Source organism: Coccinella septempunctata, chromosome X (genome assembly GCF_907165205.1).
Source record: "Coccinella septempunctata chromosome X, icCocSept1.1, whole genome shotgun sequence".
Taxonomy (NCBI): domain Eukaryota; kingdom Metazoa; phylum Arthropoda; class Insecta; order Coleoptera; family Coccinellidae; genus Coccinella; species Coccinella septempunctata.
Window position 1 is genome coordinate 5,075,834 of NC_058198.1, and position 20,693 is coordinate 5,096,526.

At 38.3% G+C, this 20,693-nt stretch overlaps 1 protein-coding gene across 1 annotated transcript in view; it reads left to right on the forward strand.

Moving 5' to 3' along the window:
- The first annotated feature begins 1,620 nt into the window (after positions 1–1,620).
- Positions 1,621–20,693, forward strand: part of LOC123321692 — a 49,685-nt gene continuing 30,612 nt past the window's right edge. The window contains exon 1 of the mRNA XM_044909417.1: positions 1,621–2,092. Coding sequence (XP_044765352.1) covers positions 1,778–2,092 — 315 coding nt within the window. The 5' untranslated portion in view covers positions 1,621–1,777. The remainder of the gene's footprint in view (positions 2,093–20,693) is intronic.

The following is a 20,693-nucleotide window of genomic DNA, read 5'->3' on the forward strand; positions in this document are numbered from 1 at the left end:
ACACGAATTCGAATCGAACAAGCTCGTAAAACTGATCTTTTGATGCTGAACGTCAGCCATTATATTATTTCATATTGCCTAGGAACACTCCGCGAATCTCTTTATTGGAATTGAAACTGGTATTAATTTTGCTGGTATTTAACCGGCCATTTATTGCTGAATAATTCAATCCGAGTTAAGCTCGCCTTGTTTGTATTCCAAATAAATTATCGAGCTAATTATCTAATGTGACTTAATTATGGCATGCGTTATTTTGTATTGGCCTTTAATTCCACGCAGCGGGATTTGGCAACTTCTCGTGAAAACACACGCTACGATCTTTTTGTAGCCGTTCCTGGGAAGAAATATGCACCTAAATCGGAATTGTTTACAATCTCCGTTCGGATGTTAATAAATTTTTGCTGGCAGCACGAACGGACACTGGTTTTGTATGGATCTGCTCGACAAGAGAGCTGCTCAATTGTTCAATTCGCAGTTGGTCATTTTTTAAGCACGTGGAAGATCTTCTTATTATATTGGTTGGGAATTTCATTCATTCATATATCTATCGATTCCATTTGCCACTATTGTGCCGAGGAGTAGGTTTTCGTAAACGTTAGTTTTTTCGAAAAATAATTAACTGCTTTAATCAAATTTCGAATACGTTTTGTAATTGCCACGTTGTTCCCATAAACACAATGGTAAACGTTGTTCTGACAAACAATAACATAGTTCTGCTTTCAATGTGACAGATCTTAGCTTAGTGGCAGTGACTTCAGGAAACCTCCCGTGGATGTTATTGTTCTTCAAGCCAAGTCCTGTATAACATTCGAACTGAATTAGGTTATATCCATTGAATAATCATAATGCGAGAATTTGCGACAGGGTAGATTTCAATGTTCAGGGCTGATATGGCAATTCCAATTTAGCCACGTCCTTCGCCCCTAAATTAAGGTTCAGGTACACTTCATGTAATTCAATTTCCCTGCTTTATACAGGCTTTCTATTAAACGAGGGCTACCAGTCGTGGTGAGGGAAACCATTCAAGTAAGAAGTTTGTATAAAACATGGGTAGCTGTTTAATTCGGTGGAAATTATTCAGTAGGATAGGGTATCTGAAACTAGAGTTCAGTTCACTACAAAATCGTTCGACGTTCTAGCCTTTGAAGATAGGTATACATGCCGTCATCAAAATTGGGGAGATAATGTTCGATTTATTGGATGAAACTGATCAGAGAAAATTCCAATCTCAGGAATCATATTTTATGTTCCCATAAATCGATTGTATGGATTCATAATTTTCCACCAGATTTGTTTATCATACAGGAAAATTATCCTTATATTCACTTCATTAGTAGCGGAATATATCGATTTAATTCCAATCAACTTTTTTCAGGAATAAGGTAAAAATGGGACCTTATTAGGTTCGTTTCATAGATTTTTGTTGATTTTGTTCTCCGACTTGACTATCATCAAGAAATCTGGCAGTGACGTAACCGCTTTGCCTTCGAATCTAATCGTACTGAAATCAGGGATAATAAATCAATTTTTCACGATTGAATTGTATGAATGACTGTATATCTTTTATAACGTCATGTGAATTTTAGTTAGTGAAAATGCCCATTGTGTGAACGTCGGCCATACGTGATGAAGGCTCATTAAACCGTTTCATTAACGTCCTTGGAGTCATCTACCATTTCATAGGATGGCGTATGGTTCATCTAACAGATGTTACATACTTGCTTTACATCAGTTAGGGCAGCGTTTTTTTCCTGAAAATTCAGTATCCCGTATCTGAATGACTCCTTTCAATTGGCTGGATATAAGCCACCGAACTAACACGCTGCGGACGAAAAACAATACCCGTTCAATAGTGAAAGTGAGCAAAAACACTCAATTGAGTGGTGGCGACGAGAACAATGAGAAGCGAGTACGTTTTGGCTGGAGAACTCGGCCAACGAACAACCCCTTGCAATTCATTGAATGGGTAAATAGCGGTCCAACATTCAGCCGCTGGTGTTACTCTGAAAATACCGAAATACACAGTGTTCATCGTCATTATACGTCGAATGGGCCATGGAAATTGTGTCCGTTGTATGTACTCGTATACACAGTGAGTAAAGAGCAACGTCGATATATCTTCGGTATTTATTATTCTGTAGAAAAATGCAATTTTTACCTTGAATGACGCAACTTTTCATGTACAATTGAAGGCTGAGTCAAGGAGGTCTGGAGGGTAGTGATTGTTTTTAAATTTCAACTTTCGGAGGCAGAAATAGATAGACCACTTCTTGCTGATGATGATTTGATCCTTGATGATCCTCCTCCCCACAGAAACTGCTCTCGTCTGTTTCTGCTAGACCTGTTTTCATAAGGTGGTTCCTGAGGCAACATTGCCTTGTAATGGCATATTTTTGCTAAGTAGATCTCACAGTATTTTTTGGAGGGTTCCAGTCTCGAAAGGTAACTCCAGAATAATTCTCCTCAACATATCTCTCGTATACCTCAGAAAAGTTTTGGGCCATATTACCTACCCTAGGAGAAAGGTATGTTTTCGATACTACTTCAAGAACATCCACCACTTCTTGAAGTCTATGTCATTGATCTCAAAAAATCATCCTCAGCAACTAGAGGTTTATCCATTTCTGGCACCAAAAGCAACAGATATTTGTCCAACAAGTATATGGCACCCTTGTACACGATTCATTCACGATCGATTTTCTGTAAGGTCTATTTCGGTTTCCGCCACTGAATGCTTAAATTTCAAGAATTTCGCCCCGGTACAGGCAGATTGGAAATGAAGTTCGGATAATGCAATTTAAGATCATGCCGGGAGAAGTCGCCTACAATCAGAGTGCATGCATCTCACAGTGGCTTCTCCAGCCTGGCTACTAATTAATTTCAACTCTCGGGATCTGAAACTCATTGATAAGGCACTTACTTAGCGGTCGCCATGTCGCAGTTTCAATAGCGCTTAAGTAACCACTACATTCGATCTGTGACCAATAAATTCACGTATTTTTCTGATCGCTGACAATATTATTACGTAATATGCACGATGCTCTTTAATTGGAGACTATCTATTCTCTCATCTCATAACAATTTTTCAAGACTCAACATTTTCTTTATCTTCGATTGTTTCCCACTTAGATTAGAGAATATTGCAAACTTTCCAATGAAAAAAGACAATCTATCTGCGTCTCTGCTCAATAAAAAATCACTCGATCAATATCTAATTACAAATGTCGAGAAGATTGCTATTTCGTTCAATTTTTGTTAAAAAATTGGATTAATTGTGGTGAATTTTCACTATGGAATAATTGAACACTTGGCATTCCATTCCGTACTTCTTGATGTGGAAAACTCGATACGATCGATGAACGAATACGCATTTGTTGTTCAATTTTCACGGCAAACATGAAAATGTTTCTCGTAAAGGGCCTATATATTGATGTCAGTTTTAAAAATCCAAATATTACATTCCTAGGTAATCCAAATATTGAATCAAGCAGAAAATTTCATTTGTAAATATCATACAGCTATTGCCAATCAACTTTTATGCCAGTAAGTGAAATATTGAATATTATATTTGCTCTGCAATTTCATTCCTATGAAACGTTGGCAAACGCAATAATGATAATTCATCGTTTTAGCTCACAATACAGATTTTTTATAGGTTGGCAATTTTCGAATATGGAAATTTCTGCCTGACCCTGGGAAAGTGTACATTTTCTCGTACATATTGATGTGCGTATTCCGTAAATAACGAAATTTTTGATAATTCATGATTCATTGGTATTTTTTCATAGATTCCATAAACTCTTGAAATATCTCGAAAGATACAAGGTGCATGTCATTCCGTTCATGAATTTTAATTTATCACACAAGTCTAGGTCAGCGTTCTTATCTCTATCACTCAGCTTGTCAACGGTGGATTGAAAAACTTCCTAAGGAGCTGAGACTCATATCAGTCAAACCACTGATAAAGGCTCCATTTCTGTAAGAATTATTTTTTTACTCCACATTTAGAAGATTATTTTTCGTAATTTACGTACCTAGGTCTCGGTATTTTTCATAAATATGCACCATAATTGGAAAACGGAATTTATTCCACTTGGCTAGGAAACGGCTTCATGTGAATAGGAATATCGGAATTTTGATATTGGCAAAAGGCAACCATTGCCGTACGTCGAGATTTCGCATCGGCAAGATATGTAGAATTCAGTTTTTATTCCAGTCCTCTGTAAAAGGTTATATTGAATTGTTGCATATATTTTGAAGATGCAATTCTATGCAAATCCTCCGGTTGACATGATCGACAATGGTATATATTACTGCACGTCGAAAGTCAGATTCATGATTGCGAAGATGCAGGAATATAAAAGCAGGCGAGTGGTAGGTAGGCAGGGAAGTGCGTCTTGTTCGAGATCTCTCCTCCATTTTTGAGGGTCGCGAGTTAAGCGGCTTGCAGACGATCAATAGGTTATTCCGGGAGCTGTTTTCGGTATTGCGAAAAGCACCACTGGTGAGTGCGGTCACAAAATCCTACAACGAAGAGATTGTTTTCCATCGGTCCTATAGGTTATTGTCGTTAATCAGACTGAGAATAAAGAATGCACTGCGAGTTCACTGGATTTAAAGAAGTAAGGAACTCATTAAGAAGTTCCATGTGTTCAATTTTCAATAGATAATTGCTTCTCTGATCATGTACAAAAATGACTTTTCGAAACACATGCGAAAAAACATCTCCTCTAATTTTCCAAAATTGTTCTCACTGAAAGAAAAAAAAATTCATCCTGCTGAATAAATGAATCTCGGTTTCAATCAATGGCCTCCACTCCTCAGAATCAAAAATTAATGAATTGGTCCTGTTTCGACTTTGGCAATGTATGTTGTTTCAGGCATTGAAATGCATACTCTATTTTTTTCATTATGATACTATAGAAACTGTATTATTGAGGAATTTGTTGTTAGCCTCGCATAATCTCATTGTAACCCAGTTTGAATAGATTTATTTTGTTCATTTATGAAGCCGTATACGAATCGATTGTGCTGCAAATGCCGTTTCAATCAAAAACGATATTTCGATTGTTTTCATTTATGAATTATTGCCTACTCGCATTGCCGTGTCATCAATGATTCGTTGTTTTCGAAATTTTACACGTGTGAACCCTGGAAAGGGCGCTACTGAACCGGGTGGCACTTGCTTCGAACAAAGCGAACGTCAATATACACTGTGTTGTTTTGAAAAAATATTTCGATTCTTACTCGTATTCTCGATCCCACGATATCAAGATTTCAAATAGGCATCAATCGTTTCTAAAAAATGAAAAAAACATTCATTCTTTCAATAAAATTGAAATGAAACAAAGTTTTTAAGTCTAAAGAAAAATGATTAGTTCTGATAATTTCATGCTGTGTGAAGTATTATACTGGGTATTTTTATGTCGATAAAATATTATTAGTTCTCTTAGTCCTTGGTTTGCATTTTCGGAATTAAATCTTTCATATTGATGAATTATAAAAATGAGTCCTTCCATCACGTATATTTTTTATTTGCGAAAATTTTTGTTTAGCTTTCGAACGGAGTCAGCTTGAGGGTTCAAATAGCACCATGCGAATTATTTCCCTGACAGATGATGAAACGGATCTGAATTTTCTGGAGATAAATCACTTTGCGTTATTCGTTATTTCGCGACAAATCGTTTTGAGTGTAGGCACCGTTGACAGCTCGGAATTTACTGTGTCAAAAAGTGTCAATCGCACAACCAATCGAAGAAATGAACAGTGACAAATCCGCCGGCGCATGGAATGCCTGAGAACATGCAGAAATACATTTAATACCGAAAAAATGTGTCGAGATGCATCGAATTATCGCGAAAGAATAGCCCCGAACTGCGGCATGAAAAATCGTCGACAATTCCTTATCTTGATCATCCAAAATATTTATTATCGGTATCTCCGTGAAATGCCTGACTACATAAGCCTGTACACGAAAAAATTTTCCGCTTCCCCTTTTGCGAAGTATCGGAATTCGTTCCCTAATTTACAGCTCTCTCAGGTATATATTTTAAAACCACGAAATGTTCCGGAAATTTACGCACTTCGGGCTACAAATTAGAAGTTTATATACGGCGTTAAGCCGAGATCATGACAATTTGAGATTATGAACTTTGTTGAGCCGGGCGAACGGCCGAAATTTTCGCACGAACCACGTTACCGAATAGGGGGTGATTCAACTGAATTTTTCATCCGGAGTGCTGGGGTTTTCATCCCCGGATATCACGAAATATGGTCAATTGGATTCGCGAAGTTTCCGGATACTTCATCGCGATGAATTATTAAAACGAGTACGTACCTGATGAATGAATGTTTTATGGAAGAATGGTTATTTTCATGATCTTCCGAATGGGTAAGAATGATGAAGCTGTAACACAATTAATTTGGGGAAAAACTGGATTTCGGAACGACAGTAGGAAAAGTTTGTACACGGTTACTTGTAATTGGGGATGAACATAAAAGAAAAATCATGGATATTAACGTCCCACAGCATTATTATCCACTCTTGAGAACCGAAACAAGTTCAACACTTAATCCTACAAGACGAAGACTCACAGCTCCACTTGAGAATTTTCCTTCCATAAGATCATACAAATCGATTGATGAGAAAGAAATATCGGGCAAAAATATGGAAAACTGAAGAATCTTTCATTCTGAAATGATATCACAGATATCATTTTGTCCTTTCTTGGAAATTCATCACCATTAGAAAAGTATTCTTGAGCTCCTATTATGTTATGAGAGAATACGCTATCATAGACAGTAAATTCGAGAAAAAATTTTACTGCCACATACTATACTCGTTTTCATCTCCCGTACTCGTTATGATACGAGATTATTCCCTCCGATCGGTATGAAGAAAACGCAATATGTGTGAATCGAACTGGGGAAACCTGAGTGAAATGAACGAGAAGTGGAACGCAGTTGGAATATGCCACCGACTGTCGGATGCGGAGTCAAAAAACCCATAAAAATCATATTCCGAATAAATCGATCCAAGGATTCACATTTAACTCGGAAATCTTTGAAAAACAATACGATTATTACCTTCGTATTAAATTTAATTGAAGCAAAAATATTGACTCCACAGGGGTCACCATGAGGCATTTATGGTTAGCATATAATGCGATAAAAATCCTCCCGCTGGCAAAGGGTAACCCGGCACAATCTCCTTCGAATTTATTTAATGACTTGTACTAATAATCGAACAAATGTTTAACGGTATTCAAATAAAATCGTTAAAAGCGCGCTCTTTGGGAGAGATACTGTAGCCGCCTCGAACTCGGCGGCAATTAATTTCCCATTTAAAATATCTTCGCACTGCAAATAATTCCAGTTTTCCTCCTCTTGTTACCATAGCTGGGACCACTAATTACCCTCGGGTCTCGGGAAGAAATAGCACATTTTTAAACGACGCCCCCCAAAGTTTCGATATACTTTTTGTGACTGAAATATTGTCGAAATACCGCATCAACATTTTCGGTCGCTCCATTTGTCCCCTTATCTGCATCTAAAGTCTTTTCAACGTAATTTAAAATTAATTAACCCAACCCAATCACTGTCAATCAAGGAGTCTTGTTAATTCCAAACTCCAAAATGTTGCACATACAGAGATGAACGAATGAACTACTCTGAGCCTTATAGATACTTTGGTTTTTCTGCCATCCCGATTTCTGCAGAAGACTGGTAAAGGTCACATAGTGTATTGTTAGACATCAGGCAAATTTCATCATGTCGGTGAGTTTGAGTGAGGCTGAATTGTATGGTGGAGACCATTAAGATTATTTAGACTGTGATCTGTGGCATAATTCTTCGTCTTCAGTCCATTTCTAGTAAGGATACGCCACTGTCTGGGAAATTTCCCCCCCAAACCGAGTTGGAAATTTCGTGCCAAATTCTCTCCTCGGTAGCGATGAATTAGTACAAGTTCTGATGACCGAAGATGTTTCTGTTCGATTCCGATTGAGATGAAGCAAACACGGCCAATTCAATTTCCGTAACTGATTTCACGAATTGCTACAGAGTTGCGGCTGGATGAAACCGATTCAGCGCTGATGAACGGAATCCGATTTTTGTTGTGTTTCATCGGGAAAGTTGAATCAATATTGAACTTCCGATTTTTGTTTCTACGTCGATCAAAATGAACGAATATTTCGTATATGGACTATCGTTGTTTCGCGCTTTGGCTCGTTTTCGGCTGAACGCCGAAGGGATGAAGCGTTTCTCGATATGCCCCGATTCGCCGAGTCTGTATAACGCCCTCGGAAGCTCCATGGAGATTGATAAAATTTTCGGAAACTGAAATTTTGACCGCATCTCAAAATAATGTTCGGATATTTTCGTAATTCACATAAGATAGGAATGACTTTATAACTGCGACTCTACCAGTTGAATATTTCTGTTTCGGCAGTTTGGGCAATTTATGAAATTTTGGAAATATCGAACCTTCAAGGAATATTGTTGTTTGCATTGATTTACAGCTTTTCACAAGTAACATTCTTCGGGAATGAGAGATTCAATATGGACGTGTAACAACATACTGAATGCACAAATTAAAAAGCTCCAGCCTGAACTGTTAATCGTTGTCCAACAAACCTCATAACCATCAAGCGCGTACATGAAAAATTGGAAATTCTTCATGGGTTGGTTGCAGGGGAGGCACCCTCCAGTTGTATTGGTGGCCAGGCGAAACGAAGGGGTGGAAACCAGGTGCTTCCGTTATATTCAATTTCGGATGCGACATCAAACGAACTACATTAATTTAGGTTGATCAATTGACCTGGCATAAGCAAAATACTTTCAAAGGGCCAATCCGATTGAGAAAACTGATTGAATCAACATGCTAGCCTGGCTCGTTGCGATGAACTCTAAAAGGGCAAACACACCGACGTTCAGCTGGCTGTCTCTCTCCATCTCTCGCCCCGCGTGAATGATGGGTTCGCAGCTAGGATATTCCGAACTGATTTCCCCGTCACTTTGATAACTTGCGCGAAACATGTACTTTGTGCTTGGAAAAAAGAAAAATGGTCCTCACTCCTCCTGAAAATTCACCGCGTCATGCAATTAACAGGGACCAGAGCAGAGGAACGTCCGCTGAATTGGAAAATTCAGTCGGTGAGTTTAAGAAAAAACATCCAGAAAACACTGGAAGGCAGAATCCAAACTTAAAAGTCTGGACCAACATCTAAACCATTGTCGAAAGATTAGTAAAGGCGATTGGGGTGATTTGGCTTAATTTTTGCCATTATAAAGTTCTTGACGGATGCAAAGGAGTGCAACAGCGGATAATAAAAGTCAGACACAAAGATCCATAAAATCGTTCGGGATCCCCATCAATATTTCGGACGTCAGTCGATGGTTGCTCAAACGATGGTTTTCGGGTTATTTTCGCTAATCTGCATGTGGAATCAGCGAGCGAGCATGGTTCGCATGTAATGCACGGCAAATCCAGAATGGACATCGTTATAATATAATATGAATATCAGGACCGGTGGATCAACGTACGTAGAAACGTAGACATGATTACAATGGTATAATGAGTCAAGCAGATTGATTCTTTGTTTGCAGACATGGAACGTCGGAAGGTTGAGACATTAATCGGTTAATCTATTCAAATAAATCAGCCGCATCTCATTTCAATGCGAACTGGAGTAAAAATCTAGCAGACAAAAGAATCGGATGTCGTATACCAGTCCAGTTATTTTCAAAAGAACAAAAGAATTGAATTTTGATATTCGCGGTAGACAGCCGAGGTTAATTTATTTAACGGGCGTATATACAACTGCGTTACGTTTGAGACGTAAACGAATGGGAAGGTTGTTGCATCGTGCATGGAAGCAACACAATTACCTTGACATGTACGCAAACACAAATTCCCTTATGTAAGAGGGCAATCGTATGGAAATAAAACCATCATTGAAAGGGACGCAAACGAAGAGTTAGCATTCACATGTCTACCATCAAATGACAGTCCAACAAATGCTCAGGTTATGCATACAAATGAAAATAAAAACAAAACCCTAATCCTCAGTTATTTCAATCTTTCCAAGTTTAGATCTGATCAATACTTTTTTTTTCTTCTATTTCCCAAACATTTCGACCAATGGTAATCTTTTTTCATCAATGAGCGCCTGAAAAGGGAAACGAAGAATTATACATTACAGTGAGTATTTTCATTCGACTACTTCTTCAGATGGAAGAGAGACCATTTTGCCTGGATAATATGATGCGATTTTCAAAAATCAGTCCTTAAAATTTCCACAGTGGAAGTTCCGAATAGGGGATGCTCGTCCGATAACAATGTAGGACTTCTTCCAACTTTCCAGACTGAAATATGATTTAGAAAATTGGTTTCCCATCCTGAAATTGAGCAATATAGAAAACGTCAGGAGTTTCCGTGTTGCCAACATTGTTTTTCATTAAGTTAGTAACGATGATTAACTTAAACTTCGACGGGCAATTTCCGAAGGAGTGAAGTTATGTTGATAATTTTGATGGATGGGAGGAAACTCAATGGCATCTTCAGAATTACCTATACGCAAAGTTTCACATCAAACTTTCAGGGCCAGCGCGTTTGGAATCTGAAGCTGGTGCCGTAGTGAGAAAAGCCTCACGGAATATGAGAATCTGGAGCTCGGGATGGAATTTATTCTCGTTCCTGTTCAATCCTCATAAATAACTAAAACGCGAAATTTTTTGTTTCGCAAGTACTTAAGGGAAACTGAGCGCCGAATCGGAAGGAATCGGCAGGTAGAGCTACTTTTCAATCTGCAACTGAGCGTTCACGGCTGGATTCTGCGAAAAATGCCTTCCCTCTCAACTTGAGAGTGGATTAGAAATCTTCGTGGAAATATTGCATAGGGTATTTATTACCTCAACTCGAGATGGAATGGACAGGAAGATTTCACACCGATCTACGTCCTCGAATGCGCCACAGATCATTATTTCGTGTCAAAATGCAGGACTTTTACATGATGATCCCTCTAATTCTCTAGCTGGAGATGTGATTGAATTTTCAATCAAGAACTCGTAATCTCCAAACGTTTTTTGAAGAAGAGGACATCTGGTTGAAGAGCTGTGAGAAATATAAATAAATGAGATGTTCATCGAAAACTTCCGGAAAAGATGATGTCAAGACTGAACAGTTGCATCGAGATCGATGAAATTTCGGTATCTATTACAAGAAGAGCTGCTTTTTTAAAATACGTATCACATTTAGATCTACGATGATTTCTGGGAGACCATCAATGACTAAATCATCTTCAGCAATCAATTTCATGCGTCCATTTTTAATTACACTGTATATTTGAAATCTGACATGGACGGTCTATGTGTTTTTCTATTCTGGAGCATGAGTGAACTATAAACGTTTCATGGGATTTCAGGAATTTTTTCTCGTTCCATCCCCAACTCTAATGGGAAATTATGAACCAGATGAGCTTAGGGAAGGGTGTTCGCATGTCTCTTTCCCCGTTTTTCTGCATTATCTGGAGAATCCAGTTGCCCACTCGATGGAGATAGGGACCAACTCGAATCGGATAATCTTTGAAATTATTCCGGAAGCAATATCGAAGCTTCAATGAACGCCAAATTATCTTTCGTAATATAAATCAGACGATTCGGCGAACAAGGAATTTTTATTACGCCCCCTCCCCGACCGCGTTGATTGAAGATTGAGAGAAACATGACAGACGTAGTCGATATCCGGACAAACGCATTAATCTCAATCTCGAGACCAAATAACTCCCTCGCTTACCAGTACTTATCCAGGGGATCACTTCCACGGCGAAATGAATAAATTTTACAGGGTGGCTCGTCGCCTTTATTATTTCCCTTTATCGCGAGGCGCGGCGAACGTATGACATCTTCAAAACATCTGGAAAAGCGGAGGAGCCGAAGGAGCCATCAGATACGGAGTCACGGAACAATTCGCTGCTGGCCCGGAATGGCGCATAAACATTGGGCGAAAAAAGCGCAGATTCTAATTTCGATATCCGGCCGAACTATCTAACAGTCGAGATTTTCGAAATGGACGATCGTCCGATAATAAAATATATATTGACAACAGCTAAGCTTTTTATCGGGCCGCCGTATCTCCCGGGAAATACGAGGAAGGTTCTCCCCGAGAAGGAACACGCGCTTCTTGTTCAACACGAATTTTATGGTTCTGCGAACCGACAGTTCGCCCGGTCGTCCCTTGATTTTTGGTCACGTAGTCCTCGAAAAAACGTTAGTTTATCGACCATTCGTATCGAATTGAAATAATTTCATACTGGCGATTGTAAAAACTCGAAAGTTCCACTTTGAAGCCGGAATTCTGAAATACATGTCGGAATTCCTATTTACACGTAGCATTTCTGAGATACAAGTCAGAATTCTGAAATTTGTGGCTCAAAATTCTGACTTGTTGGTTGGAAATCTGAAATGCATGTCAGAATTCTGACTTGCAAGTCTGAACTCTGAGATTCAAGTTAGAATACTGGAATATGCGTATCTAAGTTCGACATTTTCCCAGAAACACTTTGACGGATCGAATGGGACAAAACTCAAAATCCCTTCCGTTGACTCAGAATTCCAGACTTGCAACTCTGATTCCAACTTTCAACTCAGAATTCTGACTTATATCCCAGAATTCTGACTTGTATTTCAGAATTATGACTTGTATCTCAGATTTCCTACTTGCATCTCAGAATTCCGACTTGTATCTCAGAACTCCGACTTGCATCTCAGAATTCCGACTTGTAACTCAGATTTCCTACTTGCATCTCAGAATTCCGACTTGTATCCCATAATTCTGACTTGTATCTCAGAATTCCGACTTGTATCTCAGAATTATTACTTGTATCTCAGAATTCCGACTTTGTATCTCAGAACTCCGACTTGCATCTCAGAATTCCGACTTGTATCTCAGATTTCCTACTTGCATCTCAGAATTTCGACTTGTATCCCATAATTCTGACTTGTATCTCAGAATTCCGACTTGTATCTCAGAATTATGACTTGTGTCTCAGAATCCCGACTTTGTATCTCAGAACTCCGACTTGCATCTCAGAATTCCGACTTGTATCTCAGATTTCCTACTTGCATCTCAGAATTCCGACTTGTATCCCATAGTTCTGAGTTGTATCCCATAACTCTGACTTGTATATCAGAATTCCGACTTGTATCTCAGAGTTATGACTTGTATCTCAGAATTATGACTTGTATCTCAGAATTCCGACTTGTATCTCAGAATTCCGACTTGCATCTCGGAATCCCGACTTGTCTCTCAGAATTCCGACTTATATCTCAGAATTCGAAATGACACAAGAATCAATTTTGAATTAAGTCCACTTTGTATTTAAGATTATCGAAGTTTGAAATGGACACGAAAAAATCAGAATGCTGGGGCTGAAATTTTCACAGGCATGAGCTGAAATATCGGCGGTTCCTCAAGGAATAATCCTCAATTTCGAGCTAGAATCTCCCGCCCCCAAGGCTCAACTACGGACTCGCAAGTCCACAGATTCATATTTGAATATCTCATCAGACCTCAGTGTTTAAATCCCGCTTCTCGATATCAGAAAACTCGCTGGAGCGAAAAGAAATATATGGATAGGGGAGGGCCAAATCCTTGACTAAGATTAGCTTCCTCATTCACATACCTCACCCGATATTTTATTCGTTTTCTCTGGTATTGCACCGACGAAAAAAAACCGAATGAATCGATATTTGTAATTGACCTCAAGGCCCCTTCAGGCCCGATTCCATCTCTTCGTTTTTATATACATATTCAATGAATGCTGAACAGTTCCCTGCTCCTCTCAAATCCGTTTGGGTTTCGAATATAGAGTCCAATATCTCCTCGCTCTCCAGGTTTGTATAAGGTTGATACAGACGCTAGGAATTTTAATAAAGGCCAAGAGACGTTAAAGATGGATTTTCACCGGTCGTTTTTTTAAACATCTAATTGATGCATGCTTTTGACATGACACTATTCGTCTGAATTGGATAGGAAAGGAGCTTGACGCTATGATCCAATATTTTTTGGAGACGCTTTCCAAGTGGTATGTGTGATTGATACCACATTAATTTTTTTAAGTCTAGTCTCAGCCTCATGGCTAATTCTGCCTAGAAAGAGCAAAATTATGGAAATAACCCAATAAATATCACTTAAAATTTTTCATTATCGATTATTTCACTTCGAAACTGAATGAGCATTCTACATCTGTTACGCCCAGTTGCATGAAACTCTTCTTCTACAATATTCTAAATACTGAAAATATGAATTTTGTGCTCTATTCTTTGCTTCTTTTTGTACAGTATCGGTTCGTTTCTCGCCACGTAGATTCGCCAGCACAGCCCTTACACTCAGTTCGAAAATATCCCTCTAGTCCTCATGAAAAACAGCCAGAGAAAACAAATAATGTCATCGGCTCCCTGGGAAACCCGAAAGGCAATTTTTAATCTGGCCTCTACGAATCACATCCGGACCGAAATGAATCGACACCCCATCGTTCGGGCAGTCAGAATTTCATTTGATCCCCGGCATCGACGAGAGGAGAGAAAGCTTTGATCATTAGGCGCAACCCCAATCGACTTGTCGTTGCCAGTGTTCTTTACATATTTTCTTAGCTGCGGGTTCTAGACTCTCCGATTCGGGATGCGAAATGAGTTTTTCTTTTATTTTCGCCGAAACGGTGGGGATGGAAATGTATGCAGATGGCGGAGTCACTTCTTTGGAGTTTTCTGTTATTTTCAGAAATATATTTTTACTCTCCTTGATCATCGCACTGGAAGATCATTATTATCAACGGTGATAAACAGATTCATGTACATTTGAAGAGTACTCTAATTAGGTCTAAATATATCATTCATTACGATAGTCAACATCGAAATGCTCTGGAAGCTCTAATTGAATAACGTTGCAATTAGCTATTATTTAATTAATTGCATACTGAAAATGAGATGCATTCAATGAGGAATTGTTAATTCCAGATATGCTCTTAATCGAGAAAATATATAGTACGGTGTTATTTGCGAAATATTCCCCAATATACACGATGGAATTCACGTTGATTAACTCCTCGAAATGATTACCAGTCATCAGTCACATGCTTTTCAATTGATAATGATGCAAAGTGCACACAAATGCACCTATTTCTGAATACTTCAAAAATTCAGCTTCCATAATTCCAAAGCCATGGAGGAGAGCAGATCAACGGCAAAAGTTGTGCTTTTATCATTTTTTTTCAAAACTTGTGAATTTTGCACTTTTCTTTCGCTAACCCTGAACGAAATTATCCGTAGGGATAAACCACAAACTTTGCAGCAGAATTCTACATTGAACCATTTGGTCGAGCGTCTTCATTCATTGTCATACAATGTGATCTTCATTCTGAATTTTCTTATTGGCGGATATGGTATTATTTCAAATATCGCGAGTGAGTATTTTTTCCCTCATTCCAGGATGGGGGGAAAAATCTTGAAGGCAAGAATTACAGTTTACAGGGAACTATAAATTTGATCGAAAAAGCTAGTTTTTTCATCCTGTAAGAGCTGAAAATTGAAGACGGTTATTATACTTCGGATATAATTTACGTTCTGCATAAAGTGTGCGCCCTTTAAAATATCTCCAATTTCAGTTCTAATGGAACGGTGGAGAAATTGCCATTTGAATTCCTCGTGCTCCTTTTACATGCATCCGAAAGAAAATTCATGCACTTTGTTATACCACTGGAGTTTGAATTTACGACCTGAACTGACAAAAAGGCCCCACAGAAGGGCAGGAAGACGTAAGCTACGAAAGTTGTTTGGTGAATGTGCCTTGTATCTCGCCAGTCCTCACGTTATGTCCCTAAAATCCAGCCTAGGCGACGTATATGAGCCTTTATGAAGTGGTAAGACCTCATCTTGAATCTAGTCCCCCCCAACTTTGTATATGCCACTCACGCATCCTTTTCAATGGTACCAATTTCTGATAAAATGGGTTTTCCACAGTCGTCCAGCTATGGAGAGGAGAACATCATATTGGCTTTCTAGGGATGAACCCTTATTCAAAGGCACTTCCTTTAATATACAACGGTCAATGCGTCAAATTTGAATTTTAAATGCGATGCGCACCTCAATACACATATCTGAGTTTCTATGGAAATCGTGAGCTATTGTGTCCAGGTCATTCGTGTGTTATGGAATTGCAAATTCGCTATGTTCGATTGCAGATTGAATGGAAACTCGACACAATTGGATTTCGAAGGTGATTAAGACGAGAAAAAGAAGAAAATGATTTGTGGAAAGAAATGTTTGTGGAACATCTCAGTAGGTGCTTAAATCCTTGATCAGTGATTCATGGTTTCTTGATATCATGAAGTCTCAGAATTTTTAAGTCGCCTTCGTTGTCTTGGTGGTAGGAAACTTTCTTCTCTGGCCCCGTGTTAGAGTTGGAATCTCTAATGCTCTGTCCCATTGAGCTATGGGTGCTTTTGAACGTCTTGATCTGTCCCAGGCCTAATGAATCATCGTCATGAGGATGCATGTGAAGGGTAGTGTAGAAAACAAAATTTGCTGATTTTATTCGAATAATTTAAAGGGTAATAAATCTAAGTTCAACTGACCTAGTTGTACAAAGGAATTGTATTCAATTGAAAGACCGAATCGAATATCCTCTGAAATGTTTTGCGAGATTGAAAATCCCAAAGTTACTTCGGGTATAATCGAATGATAAACTGTTTTCTCTGACAATTAAAATGAAAAATACAAGGGAAAACGTATCATAAAGCTTTTTCCTTCCATTTAATGATACTGGGAACAAAGTAAAATATTAAATCCGTCGATTATTTGAACGTTCATGGCCTCTCTTGATAAATCGTTTCTGTTAATGAATATTTTCTTCGTCATGATCGGATATTGCAGCTTGATTTATTCGGCGTCTAACGAACTATTGATTCCGCTGTGAAGAAGATCCTTTTTTTGCCTAGATTGCAAAATAATTACTGAACTAGGAGTCGGTCCCCTGGAGGACGACCATATGGCTTCTGAATTTTGTGATAGGGATACATATTATTTGGTGTTCTAATTTAGAGTTGGCCGAGGCGAAGACGTCGTTTTATTTGCTTTTCCAACATTTCAAACCTACCTCGGACAGTCTTTAATTTCGCGTGACCGAAGTATCATCATCTCGTGAGTTTCATCAATGCGACCGGAAAGTTTCTGAGAATTGAAAGGGGATAGGTTGACACAGATATGTATTTCTCTAAATTAAACACCAGATGTTATCGTTTATTAGGGAATGTTTTCAAATCTTTAGTTCTCCGTTTTCCGGGAGAAATATACGAAATATAAAATAATCCAAATTCGATGATGATTTATCGATAGAATTTTCATTGTCGTTCGATACCGCGATGTAATAAAACAAAATGAAGCACAATTCTATTCGCACAGAGAATACAAACTTTTTCGCATTTCGAGGTAAGATTCTTGCTGATGAAAAGCATTGGAAGTATACACTTTTGACGATGTTTGTTCATCTTCGCTTGTTAAAGATAAGTTTTCCGCAGAATTTCGTAAGACTACCAATACTTGAAAATGCGGAATACTCGGAACTTTGATCCCTCGGAGGATTACAATGTTGAAAATAAATAAACATATTTTTCGATTCATCCCCTTAGTTGGAAGAGATCCCAATCCATACTAGTAGGTTCTTTCACTTCAATGGCAACGATCTCCCCTTATGATGCCGATGATTCCATCCGGATTTGATTTTATTTTTCCAGAAATTCACCTGCACGTGCGTTACCGAAGATGTTTTTTCAATAGGTGAATGCAAATGTTATGTTGCAAGTGGCCTGCTCGTGTAGCTTACAAACAACCTGTGTTGCCTGGAAACAGGCATCACCCTCGGGATGTAGACGTTGAACGTTTTCTCGAGCGTTCTGACTCGTTAAAGTTTTCAGTTAGAAAGGGGTTCTGAAAAAGCCCTGAATGTCATTTCCCCGAACACGAACTTATGGCCAATAAATTATATGCAGCTCACCTAACAGAGTTCTATAAAGGTAGAGCGGAAAAGGATATTGTCGTTAATATAAGATGTCTTTATTACGCGGTAAACAGGGATTTATTTTATGCAAGGGCGGGGATTCTTCGTTCAAGGATTTCGTGGGCGTTTCGTGCTATGACTGCTGTTTAGTTATTCACCGAGTATGGTAAAAGCTTCTGGGGAAGGCCCAAAACAGGAGGAAGAGGATTTTTGGAATTATCTTATTTTTCAACATCGAACAATACAATAGATTAATTTTCATCCCTTCACAATATTGAATTCGATAATCAGACACACTCCTACACAATTAATAGCGATACAACTTTTTTTTGATCGATTTCTAACTTAGTCAGTCGATGGATAATGGAACCTACTCATATTTTCACCCTGATAAGATGAAGATAAAATTATTCATTCTCATCACATAAAAAAAAACTTTGGACTGGAATATATTGCATCTTTTATTGTACTATCCTTATTATACTGAAACCTGAAACCACGTCCTCTTAAACCTTTGACCAAGGCAAGGAGACATAATGGACGAATGGAAATACATGATTCGATGGAAGCGATGAGAGATTATCAGGAAAAATCCGGATAATGACTTGTAAGGATGAAGAGAAAAATAAGGAAAAATCCGTGGAGAAGTTGGAAAATATACAATACGAACCTCGATCCCTGGGGAGCGGGTAGTCGCGAAGTTGGAATGAGATAAAAATTAAATTCTCCATTCATGGGACTCGTGAAGTTTGCCAATTATCAGAACCATAATTCTTCGCCCGGATCGACAATCCCCGGAATAGCAAAGACGTTCGAAAGATTTCGTAGGCAATAAATGTTTCGTTTCTTTATATTTTTATTTCAATGCCAAAAACCTGGCAATATAAGTCCCTCATGTATTTATTTAATCGCGCAAGGGACCGTATTCGCCTATTTGTTGCCGGTATTAGAATCTCGATTTATCCCCCGTTTCCTACGGGATACTCGTATTTACAAAACCCGCAGACACCGTTACTTTCGGGAGGCTTCTGATGTCAACCGAAAAACCAATAAAATCAATAACAACCATGTACTTTAAGCCATTTTCCCGATACCTGTGAATTTCTTTATAACCTCTGCCTTTTTAGCATTTTTTTTTCGGTTCGGGACGAATCGATACAACCAGCGGAAGCTTAGAATACCTACGCGAAGAAACGAATTTCCTGTCCTTTGTATATCTTTCTCTCCGTCCATGTTTATATCTAGCCGAAACTTCTTCAGTATTCATTTCGGAGCAGGATTCCAGGGAGGACTATTTTACCTTTACCGGCCTCCTCAACGTATGAGATTTAAACGTTCGCTGGAAATTCGATAGGGAATTCACGGAAATAATCTTTTTTTTGCGTTCGAGCAATATTGGATGCAAAATATTGTATTTTTTACTGATTCACTTTTTCTCTGTTATTACGATCGCTGTGGCGAATCAATCACCAAATCCATTTTCGATGCACTCAATTTTCATTGTACTTTTTCCTCTGGAGAACAACAAAAAGTGTAATTGGATCTTTACAATAATAGGAAAAAATCTTTTCCAGTAATCTGCTTGGGAGAGTAGCTGCATAATGGCATGATGCGGGACTGCATTAGATTTTAACTTTTCGAAAGCAGTATTCATTAAGGAAACCCAATTTGTCCCCAACTAATTATATTTCGTTCATGTTGAAATGGCGTTACAGTAAATATATCGAATCAATTCGACCGATGGAAAAGATGAGTGCAAAATTGCTTTAGTAAAACACTGCATTAACTCCAGCGTGTTTCATAGTTGAAGTGCATTACGCGATTAAATGCAGTAGCTTTTCTGGTGCATTAGTGACTTTTACATAAAAACTAGGTTGGATTTTAACCAGCTTAGTTCGCAATTCCACATCCAGCGAGGTTGAACAATGTCTATCGAATCCAGTATCAATGTAACTTGCCTCGTGTCTATATTGACGCAAGGAAAAACCATCCTTTTGCATTGATAAAGACGCAATAGGTCGAAATAGAAGGAATACCTGAAATTATCTTGATTTTAGTTATGGATGTAATTTCTACAATTTATTTATACTCTTAAAGTTAACGGTTCGTCAGGACGATGTTGGAAACGATGATATTCAGCAGAGCTTATGATACTCATAAAATGAAAGACATTTATAGCCTGGAACTATTCAAAAATCAAATCTGCATGTATTGGGCTATAAAAATTTATCGTGTACCAATAGCGAGTATGACTAAATCGAGTACAGAGATGTATATAGTTTATTCTACCTAAAGCAGTATTTTCAGATAGTAAAACATCGAATATGCGAATGAATAAGAGTGCTCCTCATATTTTCGAAAATCAGATAGCAATATAATGTTTACAGGACATTCAGCGATAACGTGAAAAATGAGGCGAAAATCATTGTGATCAATTTTATTGCTGGTTAGTCTTTTATCCCTCGCATTTTCACTATCTCTACAGTGGGCAAATAGGGGTTCTATTATTCAATGTTGAACTGAAATATTATTTTTATCTGCAATGACATAGCGCGTATTCGGAAATTAAAAGCTTCAATCAAGTGTTATAAAGTGTCTACCAGTGAAATTGTCGGAAATTGACCGCAGTGACAACATTTCA